Raw genomic sequence first — 13,000 nt, 5'->3', positions numbered from 1 at the left:
AGATTATTTTTTTGGAAAATTATTCAAGAAATATTCGCCAGAGATATAGTTACAACGGGGATATAGTTAGGAATAGGGAAAGTTCGAGTACGCTAGATTCTCAATTCAACTGAGTTTTGCGGTTGCTACTTGGAATAATCGTTTGATAGCTATTCTAATCTTTGTAAAGGGACTATTTTCGTGTAAAATAAAGCACGTGCCTGCGATATATCGCTCTATAGGAAAATATCTATTACTCTCGAGATAACAATAAAAAAAGCTTACTTATTTAGTGACCGTGGCGCAGAAAGCTCTATACGGTATTTCATTTTGATAAATTTTTCCAGTCTCGACAGAAATATATAGCCACTCGGTAATGAGCGTAGTTATACAGCGATAATTACAATTAACGCGTAAAAGGAAGTGCACTATACGCCAAGTAAACAATTTTAAGTACAACTTGTTAACAGCAGCAAATATTGGAAAATTGGAAAGAGAAGAACGCGTTTTAGCGTACATAACTTAAGTCAATTTAAAGCGCGATGTGAAGTTTTGATGTGAAAAAACGAGTAATTAGCGATGTTAAAGTACATGAGAAAATATTTGCTTCCAAGAGGATAGGAAATGGTCGGTTTATCGAAAAAACGAACGAACCTTTTCAGCTTCGGAACAAACATTTTCAGATCAGACATGAAAGATTTTTAAAGTTTCCACAACTATGCTTTACGTAAAATATTTTTATTCTTTATGTACGCGTTACAGTGGCGAGTATGTCATACCGAAAAAAAGTATCTAAGAAAGCGAAAGAATGGACAGCTGAGAAGGTTTTCAGATGCTATCCTGACATCATCGTTGAGTCGTCCGTGCAACATTGTGCAACCTTCCTCCCTCGTAGAAACGTGTAATCACTCGATGATTTCGTCTTCTCCTCAATTATTTTTCTTTAGATGACATCACAATGTGCGAATTATTTTTGTTTCGCAATATGTAGGTCGGCTACTGTAACGCGTTTCCGCGAGTCAGTTGTCGTTTTATTCCAATTTACATGCATGGAAATTCATTAACGATAATATTTAAACGTTTATGTCGATTTTGAAATATGGACTGTTTCGCGAAGCCCCGATATTGAAAATAAATTATTCATATTGCAATTAATATTTAAAACGCAAACTTTTCCGAAAAAATTGTACGTTTTGTACGAATCTCGTTCTCGGTATATTTTTCGTATAGATCTTTTTGTTCAGATTTCCAAATAATCGTAGAATATTGCAGATATTTCATTGGAAGTAACAGTAATTTCTAGTATAAAGACACGATGTAGAACTTTTTAGAACATCTACTTACGTCTTCAAACAAATTCTCAGTTTTACTTTAAAAACGTTTGAAACGATTCTACGATGTAACAGGGACATTTGTAAATATTCCTCAGGTTTGCACGTTTCTTAAAAATCTAAAACAACTAAAAAGCGATATTTGAACACGCGAATTAGCATTAATTTTCTCGCGCAAAGTATTTCTTCGGTAATCCGTTTTGTTAAGGAGAGAGGAGGACAATCGACGAAAGAGAACTAACTATCGCTAGTTATCAAAATATCCAAAAATAGTATCAGACATTTTCTATTCGTCAGGAGAACACGATTGAATTCCAAATCTCGCATGCGGCAGCTTTATCAATGAATATTTCATGCCTTACAGCGTTACAGCCCAATATCTCGTTGACGAGTGCTACGGAAGATAAATAGAGAAAATATCGTTATTCGTTTCGCTGGTTCTACAGGCAATTATCTTTTCCTACTTTTTCTATTCCTTTCAATCTCTTCGACGTTCGCGATATCTTTTAATCTCGAAGAATTCACCGATCGAGGAGAGGAGATCGAGGAAAATAAATATTTCACGAAGAGATTCGGTCGAGTCGAAGATCGTGTTCTCAGGCGTGTTGTCTAATTCGTTGAACGATAATAATTTCCAATTTTTACAGATTACGTGAGCGGTGGAGAGTTGTTTACACATCTCTATCAGCGAGAACGTTTCACCGAGGACCAAGTGCGAATCTATATTGGTGAAGTTATTTTGGCGCTGGAACATCTACATAAGGTAAGTATCGTTCTTCTCCAGCACATTGGAAAACTTACGCTACTTAAAATAATCGATTTAAGAGAATTTGTTTATTTAAAGATCTTTTCTTTTGAAACTCGATGCATGGACGAGACTCGTTACGCTTGTCAGAAGTCGAGCAGTTTAAATTCCGATATAAGAATCGAATAGAAGCATACGTGATTTTACTTGAAATTTCATTTCGCAGCAATTTGCGAATCGAAAGATTTAAATCTTAATTTAATAATTTAATTCGTTTAAACGAACGTTTCATTTTAAGCTTCGTCTTAAAGTCGATCGAAAGAAACGAGGCAATTAAATACGTTTCTCGTATCTCTTATAGCTTGACGATCGAACTAAAAGCGATCGAATTTTTAATCTATCCATATCTGAACTATTGCTAGTTATATCGCTCTTCTAATTTCATTTATACTGAACTTATTTGCGTACGTGATATCTACTTCAACCGTGACCCGCGAGATTACACGAAAAGGAAAGCGAACGTAGTCTGGAATTTTGCAGTCCCTTACTATTGCGAATATTTGCGCGTTACATGGTAAATTATTAAAATATTCCATTCTTATCGTACAACCTGATCGATGGAACGTACAATGTTGCCTTTTCTGTTGCAGCTGGGTGTAATCTACAGGGACATTAAGCTAGAAAACATTCTGTTGGACAAAGAAGGTCATATCGTGTTAACAGATTTTGGGCTGAGCAAAGAGTTCCTACCACACGAAAGAGACAACAACGCCCGAGCCTACTCGTTTTGCGGAACTATCGAGTACATGGCACCGGAAGTGGTACGAGGGGGATCAGCGGGACACGATATTGTAAGTCAGGATGAATTTACGTCACGATTTGTTCCCTTCGTTCCTGGAACTTCGTTATCGCGCCCGTACTCCCCGCCTGTCAGATACATTTTTATCGATTCGTTATTCTTTCTTCTCTGGTTACTTGAAAAAAAAAGAAGAAAAAAAAAAGAAAAAGAGAAATGTTAAATTTGATGGAATCGGATTGTCGGAGAATGAGAAAATCGTCACTCGGTAGTTCTTATTTCGTATAAAATGTTAGGAGAATGAAACATTTGTAAATCTTGCATTCTCTGCAGGCAAAGAATAAAGTAGAATTTATGTAATTTGTAAATACCGTGAGAAGAATCGTATAATTATAATAATCAGAAAATGCGAAGATCGCGTCGTATAAGCACACAGTGAGAAAGATAGTACAATTAGACTAATTAAAAAATATAAAGATAGTATAATGTATACGCGAATAACGAATAAAAGAAATGAAAACTAGAAAATCTTGTATATTTAAAAATCAAAGAATTGTCGGGAACGGGAAAACAAGATTCCATCAATGATAGATTGTACTTATTGGAATAGGTTTCGTATTTAAAAGTCCACAAATTTGTTACTACGAATATTAGCTTCGAATTTATAGAACGTTTGAGAAAGTGATTTGATTTTGATCGATGTCGAGTTAGTTTTTATCGGGCCGCTCGAATTACTGGAAAGCAGTGCTGTTTTCTTACTGTAGTAGCCCCTTTGGTTTTGAAATTCCAGGAACAATCTGTTCAAAATTTTCTATTCTAAATATCTATCGATGGTCAATTTGCAGGCGGTGGACTGGTGGAGCGTAGGCGTACTAACGTACGAGCTGCTAACCGGCGCGTCGCCTTTTACGATCGATGGCGAGAAGAACACGCAGCAAGAAATTTCGCGTCGGATATTAAAGACAGAACCACCGATACCGACCCAGATGGGTCCAACGGTTCAAGACTTTATCCTACGTCTTCTCATGAAAGATCCGCGACAACGGCTCGGCGGAGGTCCAGGAGACGCCAAAGAGTTGAAAGAACATGCTTTCTTCACGGAAGCCCCACCACCGTTTAGCTGGAAAGCTCTAGAAAGACGCGAACTAGATGCGCCTTTCGTTCCTACAATTACTCACGAGCTGGACACCAGAAATTTTTCGGATGAATTCACAAAAATGATCGCAACCGACAGTCCGGCCGTGGTTCCGCCCAATTATGACAAATTTTTTAGAGGTTACTCGTACGTGGCGCCATCCATACCGGTTGGAAACAATATAGTTAGTAAAGACATAATCGAAGAAGCCACGACGGCTAGTACAGAGTCTGAAATACCTTCAGCGTCGGACGCGCTGTCAGTGAGTTTCGAGGAGTCCCCGTTCTTACAGGCCTACGAATTAGACCCTCTAGAGGTCTTAGGAGATGGTAGTTACTCGATCTGTCATAAGTGCAGACATAAGAAAACGTTGGAGGAGTACGCTGTGAAGATTGTCAACCGCAGAGTCGACTGTGGAGGAGAGGTCAATTTGCTGAGAACCTGTCAGGGACATCCAAATATAGTTAAACTGGTCGAAGTTCACGAGGACCAAATGCATATGTACTTGGTAATGGAATTGTTGTCTGGAGGAGAACTATTGAGGAGATCGAGGCCAGTTAGCGAGCAACAGGCTAGTAAAATAATGCGGCAACTTGCCTCTGCGGTCCTTTTTATGCACTCGAAAGGCGTGGTCCATCGAGATCTCAAACCGGAGAATATAGTATTTGCAGACGAGAGCGAAGACTCGCCAGTGAAGATAGTAGATTTCGGTTTCGCCAGGATAAAATGTGACTGTGAGCCTCTATATACTCCCTGTTTCACTCTTCCGTATGCAGCTCCAGAAGTGATAGCTGGACAAGGTTATGACCAGAGCTGTGATCTTTGGAGTCTGGGTGCTATACTGTATTCCCTACTGTCCGGAGACCCGCCATTTGGGACCGATTCCCCAGACTTGGCCACCCGAATCAGGGCAGGCGAGATCGATTTCGATAGCGAATCCTGGAGTCACGTGTCTGACCTCGCCAAACAGGTCGTCAAAGGCTTGTTGACCGTGGACCCCAGCAAACGCCTCACAGCTAGTGGCCTGGTAAATCATCCTTGGTTAAACGAATCTAGTTCGTTCGAAGTATCCACTTCGGTCGATCAAACCACTACGGACAATTCGAATATACTATCAGAGAAGCCAAAAGGATTCCGATTGCGGGCAGTAGATGGTGCCAGACTTGCCCAGCGCCGGAAATTGCACAAGCGTTCTACTTCTAGTTCTGTATCGTCATCTGCCTCTTCGTCCAGTCAGTCTGTACAGCCCGTTCAACTACCCAGCACCGCAACTAACCTAACAACTTCCGTCTCACCAGCGCAACCAAGCGCCTTCGATTTTGGCAAAGACACAGTAAACGAATATCTCAGCTCTTTGTCTTCTTCCTCCGATTCGAATTCGCCAAGGATCGTGCAACAGGAGTCATCTAACAAATGTAAACAGAACGACGATGGGGTGACCAGGTCGAAGAAGCTTACGAGATACGCGCGATATTTATATGAGTATTACAACAGTACTGGCCCCGTGACTAGGTCCAAGAAAAGAAAACTAGAGGAGAAGACCGTAAACGAGGACGACTTATCTACGACAGAATCTTGCGAGACAAATCAGGTGGACTTTAGGGAGATCCGTCGGAAACAGCAGACAGGAAAACGACCCAAGGTGTTTACCACTGTCATCGGGGAATAGAAGTTCACGCCACCTTTTCTCCGTATCTCTCCTATGTACATTGTATGCATTTTACGTAATGTGATGTCGTTTTCTGCCTTCGAAGCTCGAATCGACTCGGGCAACACACATTGCGTCATTCCTATTTCCGGGACTTCAGCCGTGAACTATTTGAATCCTATACGAGTTCGTTATTTTGCGACATTTTGATTTTTATCGTTAACATAAGGTATGTTAAAAAAGAATTTAGTTTTATTCTTTGATTCTTTAGCATTTTAGGTAATGTCAATTGACATATTAAGATTATGTAGAATGTATGAGATATAACGATAGAATTAAATCGTATAACCCAATAAGGACCAATGAAATAATGCAATGCAATTATATAAATGCAATATTATCGAAAAACGTATGAAAGTGATTCATACACTGTTTTCTTAAAATACAAAGTATGTATCAAAATAGTATTTTGTAAAAGTGCACTACATAAATCAAAGATGAAAAATTTCCAGGATTGAAAAAGAATAGTTTATCATATCGTTATAAATAGTTCAATTTCTTTAAGATTCTTAAGAAAGAAGAAATAACGACGAAAAGAATATTGCCCAGATTCTTAGAATTTCCTTTCTGTAACATAATATAGAATTCAATAATAGGTTAACATGATAATGTTAATTAAGCGTTGTTGTAAGCAAGTAACATTTCAGTATAAGTAAGGTTTGAGGTAAACCTTACATATATTTAAGATACTTTGATGAACTCGTACAGGATTCTAAATGGAGTGTCCCAAGACGACACTGTTCCTTATCGTGATCTTTAAATTATTGTAGATACGTTTAATTTTATGCCATGCTTAGGGTTACGTATCATCGAACGACACTACGAGAGATAGTATTTTAAGTAGGAAATAACGAGAATACGTGTTCCTGATCTTTTGAAGCCACTCTGAATGTGGACGGAACTTAACCTAAAAAATAGTATTCGTCGTTCTTAGATTACAATATTATTATTTATCCTATTAGAGGAGTTTCAAAACCAAACGAATAGATAATTTCTATTCTTGTCAACTATTTTCTAATAGATTATACGCATTATCATCCTTTTTGTATTAGATTTTTCAACCGTTATCAATTTTCTATGGGCAAATATCTGATCAACTTATCGATACTGTGTATATGTATACAGAGTGTCCTATGGAAACAAGACGTAGCGTTCGAACGATAGAAGATAGAATAAAATTTCATTTAGAAAAATTGAATGATTTCGGGGCATCATCCGCGGTGCATGTGTCTTCTTGCAGTGGGACGCTCTGTATAATAAGGTGTCAGAATTAATTCATAAACGTTCTCGTCGCGGGGAAATGTCGATTTGTACAGAAAACACTGAATAAAAGAAAAACAAGATTCTCCGCTCAAAACGCGACGAAAAATGGAACGGTCCCTCGAGATCGATTCCCAGTAGATTTATTTCCTTTCTTCGCGTTGTCTGTGATCAACCATGTATAAAAATGGAAACAAAAGAACAAGAAAGTCGTCAAAGTGCTTGTCGACTTTTCTTAATCTTCGCTCTATCCCTGATCCTTCTCAGAGGAAATTAAAAGGTAAAAGAAGGGAGTAAGAAGAGGAAACCAGAGGAAGGCGTAAAGAGAAAGAGCAAAAACGACTTTGCGTAAAGACTTTATGTAAAAAGAAAAAAAAATTCGATTCGTGAAAATTACGCATAGAAAATGTGCCTCAAACAGACGATTTATAAGGCGTGTATGAATATGGTGTACACGCGTTTCAATTTTTTTTTTTTTTTGGGAGGAAACAGAAGGATCTTCGTTTGTTTCAGATGAAAAAGGAGGTTAGGAGAGGTTAGGAATGATAGAGGCGCGTGTATTCTCTATTTATTGTATCGACGCAAAAGTAAACGTATTGTGTTGTACGCGTCGATTATTATTATTAATTATATACATAATATATATATATATATATGAAAAAAAGTATACACACAGACTCAAATCCAAACGGTTCTGTTTACACTAGCATATATTATATCGGATACATGCTATTCTTGTACATTAATTTTTAGCCTTGAATCTTTATAAGAAAAATATTATATACAAGAAGAAAAAAAAATATATATATATACTTATACACACGTGGTACACACACAAAATCATATACCCGTGTACATTCTACATAGAATGTTAAAAGATAGGGTTGATCGAAGTCATTGGGTATTGTAATGATTAATGGTACAATGCATCGATTACATTACGATTTTTTCGTTTTGTACGAATGTTTTTTACGTATTATTACTTTCATTGATTAGTTTTTCCTTTTCTTTTCGAATGATAAAATGATCGTGTGTATTATGAAAGATATATTAACGAATAGATCATCGAATTATTTGTAATGAAATAGACGAGTTGGAGGGAATTGCACTTTGTTAGAAAACGTTGAAATTGAAGGTAGTTGAGATTTATTTTCGTAGTCTACGATACTGTTTCGTGTGATTCAACTTCTTGCTGCTTCAGAAATTCATTGTATAAAAAATTTATTTAGATTGTCTGAATGACACGTATTTTTTTTTTTTTTTTACACATAATTTACAGAAATAAATGTTTTGTTCTTTTAGTTGATTCGTCGTAGCAAGAGGTGAGAATAAGTATCATCGAGGCACGAAAGAAATTTCATTCTTTCATGCGTGACGATAGTGTGTTAGTTTTCACGGGTTTTTATTACAAATTACAATTGGTTATGCGGTGACTCATGGATATGTTCGAGTCCAGAGCTTTTTAAATTTAATTCAATAAGAGTAAAACTCCAGACAGACGATTCTACGTTAAAAAATGAAATGTGTAATACAGTTATTACTTATGATTTTTCCCCCTTTTTTGAGAAATTTCAATTTGAAAGTTCGTGGGAACCCCATTTAGATCAGTGTCTTTTTAAAAATAATATGTATATTTGTGTTTTGATGATGTTTTCAAAAGTTAGTCTAGAAGCTCATAAAGTCTCGTATAGTAAGGGGATCCACTTACTTTGTTTATTCATTTTATGACGTGGAATCATTTGGTGATACTTTTTAACGTTGCTATTTATAGTTTTATCTTTTATACTTTAAAATTTATAACCCGATATCTTCCAAACCTGTTACATCCGCATCTTCCATACCAAAAATGACGTATAACTGTTTAAGTAACTTCCATCCATTAGTTTAATGTAGAGAGTAAACTTTAATTTGCGGTTAGTTTAATAAACATACGAACAGATCTGCGAGTCACGATGTATCGTCTTAGTGTGTAAGCTGAAAGAGGAAAGAAGGGTGTTGACTGCTGTGAAGAAAAAGTGCAACGTTAAAGAAATAAGAATAAAAACTAAAAATAAAAAACGAGATAGGTGAGAAAGAAAGGATAGTGAAGACTGAAAATGGTTGTACACGGACTCAGGGAACAGAGAGACACAACCAAGGACATAAATCCTCTAAAAAGAAAAAAAAAAACAATCGATTATGAAAAGGATGAGAGCGTTCCACGTGGATGGAGAAACGCGTGCTTCTACCAAAGACGACCGAAGTAAAATCGCTCTGCAAAGACCAAATAAATCAAGGAAAAGTCATGAAAAAATCAAGAAAAGATATAAAGAAGAATAGAAAAAGCTTAATCTTTTCGAAATATCGAGAGGCGTGTAAATTTTTGCTGAATCGAGTGTGATTTTCCAGACGTAACAGTTAAACATATGAATAGAAGAAGATAATGAAGAAAAAGAGGGAAAGAAATAATTATTTAAATAAGAAATGCATAGATATATAAAGAATATTATATATATTATATATATTTAATATAAGACTATATTCTAGGAGATCATATTTCTTTAATAAGAGGATATTTCTATTTAGGGATCATACGAGTCATTATTGAATCCTTAATAAGTTGCAATCAGTTGGATCGTGTCGAGGAGAAAAAATGATCTTTTCTCGATACAATATATCACTGTTATGTTATTAAAAATAATTATAAGAGAAAGAGATGGAAGGCGAGGAAGATAAAAAATAAAAAAGCAGAGAATTTGTAAAAATATGTATATTTGTACAGGGCGTCGAAAGAGTCTAGTGCGCATTATTTTTGATAATTCGAAGTTAATTGAATCATCCATGTCACAATATGTTCACGTTCGTTAGGTTTACGTTACGATGTTCGTTGAAATAATAACTCATAGCATTCTTATTTCATTCGAACGATGGCTTGTACACGCGTAGTAGAGTTCGTTTCCTTTTTTTTTTTTATGTATATGTATTATATTATGATTTTCTGTGAGAGAAAGACCGAGAGAGTATTCTTCGGCGACATGTGTTCTATTGTTCGTTGTTTCGATCGGGACTTTTCCTCTGTCCACAGATAAAATTGTGCGATAGACTTTTCAGGCATCCTATATACATATATTATATATAATTATAGCTTCTATTATACGATAAAGAGTGCTGTTATGCTGCTATAAGTACGTAAGAGAGACGAGGTACCTTTGTTACTACTGGTTGTTAAATATATCATAACATAATATTTATTTATATAACGAATCTTTTACTCGCTTCATATGTCCCAGTTTTTACGGTGAAGATCTTTATTAAACGCGTTTTCAAGTATATCATTTTACCTCGATTGTTTCATTCGTTTCAATGGTTTTGGGAAATTTTGGTATTGTTCATTTCATTATATTTAATCTTGGAACAGTTTTCTTACTTCTGCGTTCTTGTATTTTTATTTATTTTTTTATGAAAATTAAACTCTACCTTGCGTTGTAGATACTTGGGTCCTTTGGTTTTATAATTTTGAAATTTGAATCGATAATATCTTATTTGTAGTATCTTTAGTTGAATAAAAATTTGTTTGATGGAAAAAAAAAATTCGACCGATCCTGCCAGGATTCGAACCTGGAATCTTCTGATCCGTAGTCAGACGCGTTATCCGTTGCGCCACAGGACCCAAGTTGCTAAGAATGTCTATTATTTGTAGGATAAGGATCATTTATGAAAACATTTTTTTATGCGTATTCTTTCTTTAACTTTAATTATTAATTTCCAATTTAAGATAGATTAGGTAAAAAATCATAGGCTAACGAAATTATTTGTAATGCTATGTTATCTTTATTTTTAATACTTTAATGTTTTTAATACTTTAATGTTTTTAATATTTAAATAAACAATTCAATATGTAATAAGAAATCAAAATTATAAAAAGATAGTAATAATAAAAGCATTAATAAATATACAAATGCGTATTTTATTCTTTAATCTCAAAATTAAATCGAAATACATTTTGTACGTTGTTAATATCGATACATTTTTCACTAGAGTTCAAAGAATGTGTCACAGCCTGTTTTTCCTTTGTAGATGCAGAAGCAGCCTTCCTTACAAATACATATTTCCTGTTCTCACTGGGCGGAGGCATAAACTTGATAGAAGATGCTGTTTTGCCAAACTTTTGCTCGTCCAAAGCCATTTTTTCTCTGTAATTCCCTAAAGTGTTACGCATTATTTGCCTCTTTCTTATCAGAGGTGCAGTATTACTTTTTAGAATATTTATATTTTTATTTAAGTCGTGTGCCTGCCTCTCAGGAAGCTTTCCAGTGCCCAAACACATTTCTAACTGTTGAATACACCAGCATAATTCTACTTCAAATTGATCTTCAGCTTCCTGGCTCAAACCACTATTAGTTTCTACGCCAACACTAGCTGAATCTGTCAGTTTTGGTGGTTCTGCGTTTTTTTTATTTGCTGTCGGCTTCTTAGCATTCTGAAATTAGCGTTTGTTGTAAAGTTGTGATTATTGTTATTGTTAGTCGTGATTTAGTCTAGGTTAGAATTAATAAAACATATATTTTCTTTTGAAACGTATAGTAATGGAAAACGAAGATCAAATTAATATACCGTTCTAGGTTTTGGAGGCATCTTTTATTATTGAAAATGGAGTAGTTCAGTATTTTGTTTTAATTACTGAAGTATTTTTGATTATGTAGTCTCTGGTACAATTCCTGTGTTGACGTTGTTAGCCATTGTTCCTCTGTTTTAGTAAATTATCACTAGATGGTAAACCATTCGCATCATGGCGCGAAATTTAATTTTTATATAAAGAATATGTATTACTTTTAAAAACGGTAATTCAGTTATGAATTTCAATAAATTTCTTGCACATAGCGGTACCTGATATATAACGAAACATTCTTTTTTATTTGATTGAGAAGCAATTAGTTAAATAGAATGATACGTAAAACAAGATGTTTATAAGATTGAAACATAAATACTGTAGACTTTTGTCATCGCTTTAAATAGATGCAAATGAGTATTCACTCGTTGTGAGATTTATATTACACAGTTTAAGAGATAGATTTAGAAAATTGCATCCAAGTGACACCCAGGTCGATCACCTGTTAAAATATTCAGTTTGTTTTCTCTTTTTTAGAAATTTCATAATGGATTTCAAATAAATTATACATAGATAACTAATTTTTAAGAAATCTAGAAAATAAGTTTAACATAACTAAATAATAGTTAAAGTTCAACAAAACCTAAAAAATCTTGCTATAATTAAAATTTATGTTAATATTTTGTGTCATTTCCATCGAGTTTTTAGGTATTTTGATTTTTAATATGAGAGTTAATTTAAGTTAAAAGAGACTAAAGGTGATATTCTTATGTAAACGAATTACGACTGTATCCTACTATTATCAAAATATTATTACTGAAAATACATTGACTTATACAAACGAAACAAACATGACACGTATATTGGACTAAGGTGCTAACTATTTTGGAGCTTATAATGACTAATATAGCAGTAATTATGCAATAAATAATATCACATTCTTAAGATTCAAACGGAACCGTTAAACGAGTAGCTTATTTTAATATGATGACGAAGTCTATGGCATCAACATTGACGGTATTCTGTTGCCATTCATCTTATTTACGCCTCTTCTATGTTCATTAACATATAAAGATATACAATGTGTCTCTAGTATAGGCTCGCTTAATTTAAATCTCCGCGCCAAATTTTAACAAATTTGATTTATCGATAGTAACGTGTTATTTGACGATCTAAGTAGACTTATTTATTTATTATGTATCATTGCAGGATAAAATATAAATATCTATTATTAATATTGATACTATTAATATCACTATATATATAATATATAGAATAATATAAATATCTATTGTTATAAATAAAAATGTGTAATAAAATTTATTAAAAGTTGTATTAAGAAAATTGTCGTTATAAGTATGTATGTCAATTTTAACTTATCAAAATCTCGATTTGAATATTACTAGAATTGTAAACAACAGTATTTATGATAAAAGATATTATGAAGTGATATTACCG

The 13,000-nt window shown here is 34.5% G+C and overlaps 2 protein-coding genes and 1 non-coding gene across 6 annotated transcripts in view; 1 reads left to right on the top strand and 2 right to left on the bottom strand.

Annotated features, from left to right (window-relative positions):
* Positions 1-10,193, top strand: part of LOC117159054 (ribosomal protein S6 kinase alpha-5) — a 56,410-nt gene extending 46,217 nt beyond the window's left edge. For all 4 annotated transcript variants that reach the window (XM_033338575.2, XM_033338566.2, XM_033338558.2 and 1 more), the window contains 3 exons: positions 1,958-2,073; positions 2,706-2,906; positions 3,697-10,193. In XM_033338575.2, coding sequence (XP_033194466.1) covers positions 1,958-2,073; positions 2,706-2,906; positions 3,697-5,655 — 2,276 coding nt within the window. In that variant the 3' untranslated portion in view covers positions 5,656-10,193. The remainder of the gene's footprint in view (positions 1-1,957; positions 2,074-2,705; positions 2,907-3,696) is intronic.
* A 337-nt stretch (positions 10,194-10,530) lies between these two features.
* On the bottom strand, positions 10,531-10,603 carry TRNAR-ACG (transfer RNA arginine (anticodon ACG)). Its single transcript has one exon. It is a non-coding gene; the product is annotated as a tRNA-Arg (tRNA).
* A 277-nt stretch (positions 10,604-10,880) lies between these two features.
* Positions 10,881-11,704, bottom strand: LOC117162031 (UPF0488 protein CG14286). The gene is made up of 2 exons (XM_033343846.2): positions 11,548-11,704; positions 10,881-11,413 (listed from the first exon to the last, which is right to left on the bottom strand). The coding sequence occupies exons 1-2, from the start codon at positions 11,566-11,568 to the stop codon at positions 10,901-10,903; spliced, it is 534 nt and encodes a 177-aa protein (XP_033199737.1). The 5' UTR covers positions 11,569-11,704; the 3' UTR covers positions 10,881-10,900.
* Between the last annotated feature and the right edge of the window lie 1,296 nt (positions 11,705-13,000).

The sequence above is a fragment of the Bombus vancouverensis genome, chromosome 13 (genome assembly GCF_051014615.1).
Source record: "Bombus vancouverensis nearcticus chromosome 13, iyBomVanc1_principal, whole genome shotgun sequence".
Classification (NCBI taxonomy): domain Eukaryota; kingdom Metazoa; phylum Arthropoda; class Insecta; order Hymenoptera; family Apidae; genus Bombus; species Bombus vancouverensis.
Note: the sequence above shows the minus strand (reverse complement) of the source record. Positions and strands in the feature narration are given on the sequence as shown.

Coding starts and splice junctions, on each gene's coding strand:
- LOC117162031 (XM_033343846.2), bottom strand. CDS start 11,568: ATGCCTCCAAAACCTAGAACG. Junction 11,414..11,547: donor TGCCTCCAAAACCTAGAACG/GTATATTAATTT, acceptor CGCTAATTTCAG/AATGCTAAGAAGCCGACAGC.